The sequence below is a fragment of the Equus quagga genome, chromosome 6 (assembly GCF_021613505.1).
Source record: "Equus quagga isolate Etosha38 chromosome 6, UCLA_HA_Equagga_1.0, whole genome shotgun sequence".
Classification (NCBI taxonomy): Eukaryota; Metazoa; Chordata; class Mammalia; order Perissodactyla; family Equidae; genus Equus; species Equus quagga.
In genome coordinates this window covers 57,109,720-57,123,802 of record NC_060272.1, presented here as the reverse complement: position 1 = coordinate 57,123,802, position 14,083 = coordinate 57,109,720, and the positions used below count along the sequence as shown (strand labels likewise).

Here is a 14,083-nt window from a genome sequence, read left to right as displayed (position 1 = left end):
GCTGGTTTCTCAGTCAGGGAACCACACCCACCCATCTGTCAGGTTGTCATACTGCAGTGGCTGCATGTTGCTGGGATGCTGAAAGTGATGCCACCGGTATTCCAAATACCAGCAGGGTCACCCATGGTGGACAGGTTTCAGCAGAGCTTCCAGACTATGACAGACTAGTAAGAAGGACCTGGCCACCCACTTCCGAAAAAACTGGCATGAAAACCCTGTAATAGCAGTGGAGCATTGTCTGATACAGTCTTGGAAGGTGAGAGGATGGTGCAAAAAAGATCGGGCAGGGCTCTGTTCTGCTGTGTGCAGGGTTGCTAGGGGTTGGAATTGACTTGACACCACTAACAAAAAACAAAAGGCTTTGTATTCTCTGTATGGAGCCACAGTTACACGATATTCTGTCTGCCTTCCCTACCCAGCTTTAAATTACGCTGAAAGAAAATGGAAAAAATTAAATTCAGGAAATAGGAAAGAGGAGAAGTGAAGGTATTTTCAGCTTCCACCCTTACGAATCTCTCTGTTGGGTAAAATGAGTGGAGAAGCTAGGAAGATTAAGAGGAAGAATGTTTTCAAATAAATAAACCTACAGGTAAGGGTATAAAGTCAACTTACAAAAATCAGTTGCTTTTCTATACTCCAATAATGAACTTACAGAAAGAGAACTCAAGAATACAATTCTATTTGCAATTGCAACTAAAAAAATAAAGTACCTAGGAATAAACTTAACCAAGGAGGTGAAGGACTCATACAATGAAAACTGTAAGATATTACTAACAGAAATTGATAATGACTTAAAGAGATGGAAAGAGATTCCTTGCTTGCGGATTGGAAAAATAAACATGGTTAAAATGTCCATACTACCCAAAGCAATCTATAGATTCAATGCAATCCCTATCAGAATCCCAACGACATTCTTCATGGAAATAGAGCAAAGAATACTAAAATCCATATGGGGCAATCAAAGACCCCGAATTGCTAAGGCAATCCTGAGAAAAAAGAACAAAGCTGAAGGCATCACAATTCCTGACTTCAAAATGTACTACAAAGCCATAGTGACCAAAACACCATGGTACTAGTACAAAAACAGGCACACAGATCAATGGAACAGAACTGAAAGCCCAGAAATAAAACCACACATCTACGGACAGATAATCTTCAACAAAGATGCCAAGAACATATAATTGAGAAAAGATAGTCTCTTAAATAAATGGTGTTGGGAAAACTGGACAGCCACATGCAAAAAAGAATGAAGGTAGACCACTATCTCACACCATACACAAAAATACACTCAAAATGGATCAAAGACTTGAAGATACGTCCAGAAACTATAAAACTCCTGGAAGATAATATTGGTAGTACACTCTTTGACACTGAACTAAAAAGGATCTTTTCAAATACCTTGTCCTCTCAGACAAGGGAAACAATAGAAAAAATAAACAAGTGGGAATTCATCAGACTAAAGAGCTTCTGCAATGCAAAAGAAACTAGAATCAAAACAAAGAGACAACCCACCAATTGGGAGAAAATATTTGCAAATCATATATCTGACAAGGGGTTAATCTCCATAATATATAAGGAACTCACACAAATGAACAATAAGAAAGCAAACAACCTAATCAAAAAGTGGGCAGAGGAGATGAACATTTTTCCAAAGAAGATATACAGATAGCCAATAAACACATGAAAAGATGTTCAACATTACTAATCATTAGGGAAATGCAAACCAAAACTACACTAAGACACCACCTTACGCCTGTTAAAATGGCTATAATCACTAAGACTAAAAATATCAAATGTTCGAGAGGGTGTGGAGAGAAGGGAACCCTCACACACTGCTAGTGGGAATGCAAACTGGTGCAACCACTATGGAAAACTGTATAGAGAGTCCTCAAAAAACTAAAAATAGAACTACCATATGACCCACTTCTGGATATCTACCAAAACAATTTTTTTTTGGTTTTGGGTTTTTTTGAGGAAGATTAGCCCTGAGCTAACATCTGCTGCCAATCATCCTCTTTTCGCTGAGGAAGATTGGCCCTGAGCTAACATCCGTGCCCATCTTTCTCTACTTTATATGTGGGATGCCTGCCACAGCATGGCTTGCCAAGCAGTGCCATGTCTGCACCCAGGATCTGAACCAGCAAACCCCAGGCTGCTGAAGCGGAATGTGCGCACTTAACCATTGTGCCACCAGGCCTGCCCCTACCCAAACAATTTGAAATCAACAATCCAAAGTAACATATGCACCCCTATGTTCATTGCAGCACTATTCACAATAGCCAAGACATGGAAGCAACCCAAGTACCCATCGAAAGATGACTGGATAAAGAAGATGTGGTGTAACGTACAATGGAATACTACTCAGCCAGAAAAAAAAGACAAATTCATCTCATTTGCAATAACATGGAAGGACCTAGAGGGAATTATGCTAAGCGAAATAAGCCAGTCTGAGAAAGACAAACACCAGATGATTTCACTCACATGTGGAATATAAACAAGGACTGAGACACAGAAAACAGTTCACTGGTTACCAGGGGAAGGGGGGTAGGGGGGCCATAAAGGGTGAAGGGGAGCACTTACGTGGTGACAGTCAAGAAATAATTTACAACTGAAATCTCATATTGATGTAAACTATTATGAACTCAATAAAAATATTAAAAAAAAAAAAAAAAGAAAAGAAACCTGTAGGTAAAGCAAGATGGCCCACTGCAGAGAGGCCACACATGCTAGACAGCAATGGAGAGAAAAACTTTTTGCGTGTTTCTTACCAAGTTGTCCCAACCCCAGAGCCATATGTCAGACCAGAGGGCCCAACTCAAAGGCAAGAATTTAGAAGAGGTTAGAAAGGAACTTTAAAATCAGTACTGAAAGGGTAAGATTAAAGGTCAGATTAAGTTATGATTAGTAATGTTAATGAGCAGTGAGAAAAGTACCAAATTCTACCTGACTCTTTTTTTTTTTAAATCTTGATTTACATGCTTCAATTTCAAAAAATACTGCATCTAATGTTGGTGTTTTCCTACTTTAAATAAAGGGGAAAACACACTAGAAAAGTATGCTTATCTTTCTGTATTAATTGTGTCTATCGCTAGCTCAGTACCCAGGGGCAGTGTAGCCTAACTTTCCTTTTGACTAGTGAAATAAACACACTTAAAAGTGCAATGTGAAAACCCATGTATATAAAATAAAATAACAGCAATGACAAAAATGGAAACTATTCCTCATAAGAGAAATTTAAGCACTAGAAATTTAATCCTACACCTATTCAAAAATAAAAAGTAAAGTGCAACATGTCGTCAACGCCCTTAGGGCCTATACTACAGGATAACCTATAGCAAAGATGGTTTTAAAACAGAATTTTTGTACTATGGCATTAGTTGAATATTTTTTGATAATGTCCAAGACAGGCGTAGAATCCAAATTCTGCTCTCTTGGTATTAGGTAGTTCCAATGTATGTGTAATTACAAAAGGGATTTAAATGATTTCCATGGTCATTAAGTTATTAATAACTAATTTTAGGACAAAACTAAAGTCCCTGAGGTAACTTTTCTAAACTAAGCAGTGTAGAAATGGTAATCTTAATATTGTATTTACAACTTTGTACTACAAATAAACTACAAATAACATGAACTAGTCTATTTAGGAGAGTACAGTTCTGAGACAGTGTTATTTCTTCTCTTTTTAGCTCTTTTCCCTTTGGGCATTTTGTTTTGCACTGACGCACTGGCATTGTAAGAAAATGATACTCAACGTAGTCAGATACCTAACTTGTTAGCAACCACCACGAACTATTAGTAGGATAGTTACTGGATTAGAAATAGCTTTTATATTATGTGAATTTTGATTACCAATCTTAATTCTGCCCCCAATGACCACATATCACTGAAAGCCAGCTGCCTAGAAATAAATGTCCATTCAGAAAGAACTTAAAATTTAGTTTCCAGTTACAAATTTTCACAACCTAACAAATCCATCATACACAATTAATTTCACTTCCACAATAGGAAACAAATTATTCAAGACTAAAATGCAACCAAATGTAGAAAATCCATTGTGGATGTAGTATAGAGACTTTCAACCATCATTACTGAAACCTTAATCACTGACTAAAATTATAAATGCCACCCACTGCCAATTAAAATATTACAATACAGATGTCTGTAAATTTCTAGATTGTTGTTTGCCGAAATACTTTGATTGCTTTGTCAAGGCAGTCTTTGTCGAGGCTTTTATTTTAACTTTTGAAGTCAGCATGACAGCCTTGAATACCATGGTTTGCATTTTAAATCCTTAGGAAAGGTCCTCCCCACTCCCAATGCTTCTATTTCTGCCTTATCATTATCTCTCGGGAGGAAATTAATTCTTTCCAGTCAGTCAGTCCTTGGTGTGCAAATCCAAATGGACAAAGCATGTAGTATACTTACACTATGTACTACACTAGGCAATATTGCTGAGAAGCCTCTATGATATAGTCCTGCAGGCATCTATTTTTTTTAATCAGCAAAATTCCACATTTACATATATAAAAACAACAAAAAACAAAAAAACACTTCCAACAACTTTAGTTCTGAAGACTAACACAGCTGGTTGCCACACTGAAGGAAACAGAATATGCATAAAAATGAAATTTCTCTCTAGTTCCTGGGAGTTTACCTCAAGATTTTATGTAATAATTCTATTCCCTCCAACAGTAATTTTCTAGTTAAGTTTTTCTATTTCTCTCCCTCTTTCTGACCAAGAGCCCTTTAGAGGAAAAGAAGGGAGGGAGAAATCTTTTTTCCAAGCTCAGGGGTGGAGGGGATGATGACAAAGACAAGAAGATGTGAATTCTTTTTAAAAACCTTGGGTTTGGTGGAAAGAGACTTCCTGGTCTCCTCTCAGGTATCATTTTTGCTCCCACCCCCAGCGGGAGATGGCAGACAGAAGTACAAAAAGTGCCTGTCTCTCTGTATCAGGAACTGTATGCTAGAATTAGCCAGGTAACTTGAAAAATTTAAGAGAGTTGGATCCACACTGTGTCAATTAAATCAATCTCTAGAGATATTTTTCCTCTTTAAAAGCTTCCCAGGTGATTCTCCTGTACAGCCAGCCTTGAGAACCACTATGCAGACAACAGAGGACATGACTCCTTATGAGAAAAGGGAATCCTTACGAGAAAGGTTATTAGACTGTGGAGTATACAAGAATGCTGTGAGATGTACACAGGCTAGATGATGACATCCGTAAAGTCAACCAAAACACACACACAGAAGCACCCTTACTTGGAATCAGAGATGGAGAGAGCTGGAAGGAATCCTCCATATCAGCTGAATCTATATTTTGATTATACACCTCGGTCAACAAAAAATTTAAAGCATGAGCTGTATGTATATCTATTTGTAAACTGTGAAAACGTACTACTAGATTAATATGCATGGATATTATAAAGCATACACAAAAGAATTTAAAGAAATGAAAAAAATAAAACGTTTTAATAGTAAGTTTTCATTTAATTTGTCAAAATTATAAAACAATTCTATGTTTTAGTCTCACAATACTGTGATCTGTCTTCACCTTCTGAATGCTTAGCTTTTAAATGAATTGCAAACTGTGATAGCATTAAAGCAGCAATAGCCAATATAACTTAAGGTACAACACACACAAAGGTCAAGGATCGCCATGTCAGTTATTGATGACAAGCCTTCAGCTCCAGGCCTTGGAGGGGGTGGCAGCAGGGGGCCTGCAAGCTATACTTTCAAGATTCCCTCACCAGCTGGTTTCCAGCTGGGGTTCTGCCAATGGGAGAATGAAAGCAGAAAGAAGGGGGATTTTTTCTTTTTTTGTGCTTGTGGGCGCAGCTTCCTGATCTCTGGTAACCAACCCCCTTCTCCCTTTTGCACCTCCAGCCCTTCCATTTTTCATTCGTAAACCATTTGTAAGCAATTCCCTATGTTAAATCCCTTTCTGCTTGAAACATCTGGAGCTGTTTTTGTTTTCATGACAGATACTTTACTGAATCATCATTAAAGACGGGGATGACTAGCCATATTTAAAATGATATTGATAATTTCCTTTTTGGGAGGGCCAATTTCTTGTTAGATTGATCACATTAATATTGTTTCTACCGAATAAGTGACTGATGAAGAGATCATTTTAGAAGCAAAAGCAGTGTCTGTTTTTCCACTTTCTTGTTCTCAATAGTTTACTTTATCAGTATTATCTTAAATGTACAGTTTCTTTGCAGGAATCTTTTTAAGCCATTTGTTCATTTTTTGAGATTGAGTTTAGTCAATAATGGATACTATAATCTGTAAATCCCTGAATTTAGCGCCAAACCTAAAAAACTGAAAATGTGAGGTGCTGAAAGCACCACTGTCAACCCCTGTGTGGGGTACAATTTCTACTCTTCTGTTAAAAAATGACTGACTAGCACAGGGATTGCATCCACATAATAAATATTTCTAAAGCTCAATTTCTTTCCTTTATTAGGTGAAAAACAAGACAAATACAAGTTCCAATATTTTCCACCTTCACTCAGTGGGCCCCTCTTGTAAATGCTCCTTTAACAACCCATTATTTCCCAAAGTTTGTCTTCACTCCTTCAAAAGATGGGGGAACGGGAATATGATGTTCAGATGTTTGCAAAATGCAGGATTAAACAAACTCCTAAAGGTTCCCAAATTTAATTTATTAAATGCAGTGTCAATTTTGAAGAAGGGGATATAATTAGAATCTACAAGTTCTTTCAACAGAGAATCCTTTTTACACAGCTCTTTTTTTCAAGGAAACTCTCACAAAATTAGTGTTTCAAATAACTTACTTTAAAAAATGTTGACCTACATGAACTGGTTCAAGTTTCAAAAACTTAATGAAGATATAAGGCAGACAAAGGCCTTAACTAAGAGAGAAACCTGACAGTCATATCCTATCAAGGGGAGAACTTTCAGGGCCAAGCTTTCAAGGAAGGAGTATTCTAAGAGATAATGCTAATCATATCATTGTTTTGGGCCCAATAAATGCCTTCTGAATGGCAAGTATGGTACGTATTATATCCCAGATAGTTTGTGAACTAAAGAGATAAATTAGAATTTAATAATGCTAATCATATCATTCTTTTGGGCCCAATAAATGCCTTCTGAATGGCAAGTACAGTAGGTATTATATCCCAGATAGTTTGTGAACTAAAGAGATAAATTTGAATTTAATGCTTAAAATAGTGCCATGTACAAAGTGGGTTCAAATCTGTAGAGATGATTATATACATAAGCAAACTTATCTATGTGCCACAGGTGGGTAATAAAGTTTCTAGGGGTAAATGCAAGCTGGTTTCTTTCTGATCAAATGTAGGGACATAGTTTTACAAATACATATGCCATTTTGACCACCTCTTTCATTTTTTGCACAAAATTTTTTCCTTATTTTTATCTTGAAAATGCATTCAAGAACCTCAACTGTAAAAATGAAATACTGCGCTTCATGTTCATAAAGTTCCACCTGGCAAAACTGTGAAAACACTTCAACATTATACTGAGTTTAAAATTTTTTATTGAGTGTCTTTATTACATAACCTCTAAGTCATTCTTGTTTAACTATGGTGATGTTTCTCAATCTTTTAAGAATCGGTGTCCCCTTCTGATAACAATAACAAAAATGTTATACTCTTCCTATAGTTGGTATTATGCTACAATAGTGAATATAGTTTTAAAAGCTATGGAATGGGTCCTCTATCCATTCTGATATACTCTCATGGAAAAGAACCACTAAACATTGAAATAATGCAATTTGGCAGATTATAGTCAATCTTTGTTTTTGTAAACAAAATCTTAAACTGAAGATATGTGACTCATCACTATAATCACATTAGTATAATGACTCAGTCACACTACAACAACCTTAACAAATTGATACCATGAACGGAAACGTCACTTAATGTTAAGAAGAGTCTTTAAGGGGCCAGCCCCATGGCCAAGTGGTTAAGTTGGTGCACTCTGCTTTGGCAGCCCAGGGTTTCGATGGTTTGGATCCTGGCTGCAGACAAGGCACCACTCATCAGGCCATGATGAGGCAGCGTCCCACATGAGACAACCAGAAGGACCCACAACTAAAATATATAACTAACTATGTACTGGGGGGATTTGGGGAGAAAAAGCAAAAAAAAAAAAAAAAAATTCTTTAAAGTGGATGTTATAGCTTTATACCCTAACAAGGAGTTCAGAATACAATGTGTTCGTACTTATTTTAGTAGTAAAAAGAAAACGATATAAAAACATCCTAAAAATATGGAATATTTGGAATCTATCTTCTATACCAGCCAGGTAGATTATAGTGCCAATGTCACTAAGACTATGAACTAGGCAGGGGTCAGGGCTTTGATACTAGCAAAGTGTCAGTTTTGATCAACCTAAGAGAGATTTTCCTTTTGCCTCAGAAATGATGGTCTACAGCAATATAACAAGAATGATCCTTGTGGTGGAATTTAGAAAAAAAAGATTACAGTATAGAAATGTGGACTCACTACGTCAAAGGAAATACAGATTGTATTTCAACTTGGGTCTGAAAAGGGATGACCAGAGAACTGAAGGAAGTGATAGCTCCTTGAAGACAGGAATTTTATCTATTTGGTTCACCAGGAGTAGGTAACTCAAGCACAAAGCAGGCGTTTAAAAAATTGCTATTGAGAGAAGAGAAATCTCAGGTAACTGTTTCAGGATACTGCCATGGGTAGGAACTAACACTCTTCCCTAGGTTTCTTCCCTTTCCCATCCCTTCAGAAAAGCCTTACAGCTCACTATAACAATTCAGACAATACATGCTCACTGTGACAATTCCAACCATTCAAAAAGATTTTATAATGAAGAAAATTAGGATAAAATCACTCTAGCTTCTACCATTTAAAAATAACAAGTGTTAATATATTTAACTAATCTTTATTTTTGGACGTGTTTCTAATCTTTTCCTATCCTAAACAATAGGGAAACACCTCTGTGTATATACACATCTTTGAGCACTTGTCTTACTATGATAAATTCTTAGACACAAGACTGCTAGGTCAAAGGATACATCCTTTTACAGTACTTTTGACACAAATCCAAACTTCTCTCCAGAAAGGCTGTATCTCCTTATAGCCTTTCATGTCCTCACTGTGATAAAAAAAAATATGCAAGAGTGGAAACTGTGTACAGAAGCCTGGCCCATAAGTGAAGAAGAAAGCATTGCCAGGAGAAGCACACTAATGAAGAAGAAAGACAATGTCACTTAAGACCTATACTGTTTTACTCCTCTATTTCCATTTTGCTCCTGAAAGTTTTAAGTATTCCCATCTAAGGGTAGAAAAGATGAGAACAGAAGGGGACAAAGAAGCAGACTTTCATCTTGTCTCAATCAACAGACAACATAAAAATCTCTCTCTTGGATTATCTGACACTTTTTCTCCCATTATCTCGCCTGTCCTCTTCCTTACTTTACTTTTCCTGTAGAGCATAACCAGAGGCTGTAAAATGAAAGCCTGGTGGGATACAGTGGAACTTTGACTTGCTTTACTTAATTCATTCACACAGTGTAGCAATTTTTAAAATTTGAATGTCTTTAGGAGGGGCATGTGTACTCCAGCTCATCACTGTCCCTACCATTTTACCTTTACATTTCAGCATTCTGCTCTCTGAAGATGCCTGCTTGGCCCTGCTGCAGGCATTTGCATTTGCTACCTCTCATATAAAATAACCAGAAGGAACTCAAATATCATAAAGCAATGGTTTGGCAGATCCTATTCTGTGTCTCCTAATGAGTTTGCAAACTTAAGGCCAGTCTTAAAGAGGGTTTATTTCTTTCTAAACTCAGTATCAAGAGGAATCTTAAGCAACAAAGTAGGATGCAAGATATCAACTGTTAATTGCTACCTGGCTTAATTTAGGCTTTATTTTCAGAATATCACCACATTTCTCCTTACATTACAGGTACTTCAAGACCCAAAACCCTTAGCCCATTTAGCACTGCTAATGACCTCTAGCAACACAGCAGAGTGGTTAATTAAGAGTATGGCTCCTAAACCAGACTGCTTGGGTTCAACACCTAGACTGGTCAATTTCTGGCTGTGTGACCTCGAGTAAACTAACCTCTCTGTGTCTTAGTTACTTCACCTGTAAAACGAAGATAACAGTGGTAGTTACTTCACAGGGTAAGTATGAAGATTAAATGTGTCTCATTATTTATGAGGCACTCAGTCCTTGGCACAAAGAATACATAATAGGTATACAATATATGTGTGTATTGTATATTGTATAATAAAATATATTATATACAATATACTTCAATAAAAAAAGTTTAAAAAACATATACAGGCAGTCTTCACTTTACATGGTAGTGCAAAACCGTAAAAACCCCCACAAAAGCTGAAACTATACTCTTAACAACCAATGGAGAAAATTACCATTGTTCTGTGACCTTTAAAATTTTTTGTCAAAACATTAAAAACTGTTTATAAAGGTATAGAAAAATGAAAAAAATAGTACAACTAATATTTATTAAGGACACTGCAATGTGAAACACTGAAAAAGGAAGTGTTTTATTTCTTCGAAAAACTTGAGAGTAGTTTGAACAGTGGGTGCTTTCTTCTCATTGTATAACTAGGATACAGAGTGAGCACCTTTTCGACACGACAAATTGTCACGTTCCTTAAAGTCTGTATAACTCAAGCATCTGATAGCAAGATACATGACTGCTGAGGGCCTTTCAAAAGTGAAGAGTCTACAACCCAGAAAAGAATAAAGATAAAACAGAATGAAGACAGACATGAAGACTTACATTGTATTGATGATTAGCAACAGGTTTGTAATTGGTTGTCACAACTTTGTCCAGCTGTTGTGATAGCCTTACAGGTTTGGAAGATTCTTCGATTTGCAATCTGAAAAACAGAAGCATTAGTAACAAACTTACTTGTTTATTAGAGTGAAACTTGAAGTTATTCTTGTAATTCTTTTTACTCAAGAAATAATACGTAATACATAAAAAATTAACTTCAGAAGATATAACAGCCTTAATATAATTCTTTGAAAACACACTGAATATATATGATTATAGCGTAGAAACCAGATCAGAAGCTAAACAAATGAACTCTCTCGTTATAATTCTATAACTTACTTCTAATACTGTATAGTCAAACCTTAACTACTAAAACGAAGAAGCTAATCAGCTTTAAATTTCAGGGAAACAAAATCTGCATGTAAAAATGAATTCTCTTAAATTACATGGACTAATACTAATCAAGTTATTAATTCAAACTTCTATTTACTTGATAAGAGATAAAGGTAAACAAAGATAATACATTGACACTCAGGGTCTAGAGGCTAGTGGCTGTGTTTTCTTTCTTTCTTTCTTTCTTCTTTTTTGAGGAAGATTGGCCCTGAGCTTAACATCTGTTGCTAATCTTCTTCTTCTTTTTTTCTCCCTAAAGCCCCAATACACAGTTGTATATCCTAGTTGTAGGTCATTCCAGTTCTTCTATGTGGGACGCCGCCACAGCACAGCCTGATGAGTGGTGCATAGGTCCACGCCCAGGATCTGAACTGGTGAACCCTGGGCCAACAAAGTGGAGTGCACAAACTTAACCACTCGGCCACAGAGCTAGCCCCAGTGGCTGCCTTATTGGATGGCACAGATACAGAACATTTCCATCATCACAGAAACTTCTATTGGACAGCACTGGTCTAGAACTATTGCTGGACTCTAAATTAAAATATAAGAAAATAACACTTTTGGAAAAAAAAGCCATAAAAAATATGATACTATGTAAAGCATATTACAAAACAAAATATTTGACTAGTACATATATATTCAAGTAGCCATCTTAGGACATTTTGTTTTGGACTAAATATTACTGTATTTAGTGACTCAGACTCAACCATTTATTTTTATTTTAAAAATTAGATTAATTCATTTGGTATGTCGGCACAGTAAATCTAAAAAATGTTTTAAGGGGGGAAAAGTGCAGCTTTCCGAGGTGACTACTTTTAGAGACAAAAGATATCATTGTCTTTAGAGCTCTCGTCAGCAAGATATCAGAATACAAAAATATAATATATTTAAAGTGCCAATTATGCCCAGTTAAATTATAATTGAAAAGTAAGAGTAAAATACAAGTATTTTTGGACAAAAATCAAGTATATATATCATCCATAGATTCTCACTGAGGGAGCTACTCAAGGACTTATTTTAGTAAGAAAGAAAATTAACCCAAAAGGAACTGGTAGGTTGCAATGGTCATAGCAAAGGAATTGAGAACCATGTTAGAAAATTGCCTGCTTAATAAATGCAAAAAAAGAAGATGGGTTTTTTTTTTGTTTTTTCGGCTGAGGAAAATTCATCCTGAGCTAACATCTCTTGCCAATCTTCCCCCTACCTTTTTTTTTTTGTGAGGAAGATTGGCCCTGAGCTAATATCCGTGCCAATCTTCCTCTATTTTGTATGTGGGATGCCACCACAGCATGGCTTGATGAGTAGTGTGTAGGTCCCTGTTCAGTATCTGAACTGCAAACCAGGGGCTGCTGATGTGGAGCACAAACTTAACCACTGTGCCACCAGGCCAGCCCCACCAATCTTCCTCTTTTTGCTTGAGGAAGATTCTCCTGGAGCAAACATCTGTGCTAATTTTCTTCTATTTTGTATGTGGGTCGCCACCACAGCATGGCTGCCGATGAGTGGTGTAGGTCCGCACCTGGGAACCAAACTTGGGCTGCCGAAGTGGAGCACACCAAACTTAACACTAGGCCACAGGGCTGGTCCCAGCAGGTGGTTTTTTGAAAAAGAAAGTGGAACTAACATGAAAGATGGGAAGGAGGAGATCAGAGTTAATGCATTTTAAGATTTCTACATGTTTTAAAAATTTTTTGCAATAAGCATCTATTACTTTTATAATCAGGAAAGGAAGTACACTTTCTTAAAACAGAAATATCATTTCTTGGAAAGTTAGTTTGAAACCCATAAAAATGTTAGTCATTTAAAAGTAATATAGTTCAAAATCATACATTACTTTATTTGAACAGGACTTTAAATTCTTTGGTTCAATAGAATAGGAACTGAAAATAATTTTCATTTAAAATTCCTTCAAAAGCACAACTTGCAGTATAAAATGTACTGTTTTTATAATATTATTTAATTCCTTGGACGAAGTTAATTTATCTATTTACTTTTACCTGTTTTTAGGTATATAACACCAAATTACTTAGAAGATACAAGATATCTACCAATTGCTTTTTTAATTTGAAAGCTATAACTACCGTAGGTTTTGTTTTTACCATGATCCCCAAATTCAGTATACTTATTTTTGTACTGAACTATGAATCTTTTAATTCTTCCATTTATAAAAACCTATCTATCCTTTAAATACATAAAAAGATTATTTTATAAAGTGCAAGAAAGTACTCTAGCAACTTACTGTATATCTAACGATAAATCATATGTACAATGTTACTTTGCTTTTCATGTGCCAAATATACTTTCCATAAACCATGAAGAAAGCACTAGCTAGACATCTAGAAGGGAGATGTCCATCCAAACATGGACTTGGACTTACAGTCCTTTGATGGCCTCTTAAATGTTCTTGGATGAAGCACAAGCTCCTTCACATGACTTCATGTCCCTCTGGGATCTAGTCCCTGCTTATCTCTCCAGCTGTATCCACCATTCTCCCACATCTGCATCAGGCTGCAACTGTGCCATGATTAGATTTTAGAAGGAGCCTCTTGCTGGCAATCATCCAACAAGTGTTTACTGGGTGACTATCTGTCAGGTACTGGGTCAGAGGCTGGAAACGCAACCGTTAAAAAAAAAAAAAAGACTTGCTCTAGTGGAAGACAAACATTAAACAAACGCTTGTCTGTAACCAATTAACTGCAGTACTAAAGAGGGACAAAGGCTTGGTATTATGACAACTGATTACATGCCGCTATGAAGGAAAGATTAACCCCAAGGTGAGCACTTGAGGGTAAACTGGACCAGGACTGCTTTTGGTTATAAGAGGTGAGGCAAAAGGACTGGGTGGAAACAACTCCTCCAAGTTGAGAACATGTCTCAAAGTGACTAAGAGATAAACCTTTAGAGAGAAAACAG

The 14,083-nt window shown here is 36.4% G+C and overlaps 1 protein-coding gene across 1 annotated transcript in view; it reads right to left on the bottom strand.

Annotated features, from left to right (window-relative positions):
* The window catches only part of GTF2F2 (general transcription factor IIF subunit 2), a 148,717-nt gene that overhangs the window by 15,815 nt on the left and 118,819 nt on the right, over positions 1 to 14,083 (bottom strand). The window contains exon 6 of the mRNA XM_046665050.1: positions 10,781 to 10,880. Coding sequence (XP_046521006.1) covers positions 10,781 to 10,880 — 100 coding nt within the window. The remainder of the gene's footprint in view (positions 1 to 10,780; positions 10,881 to 14,083) is intronic.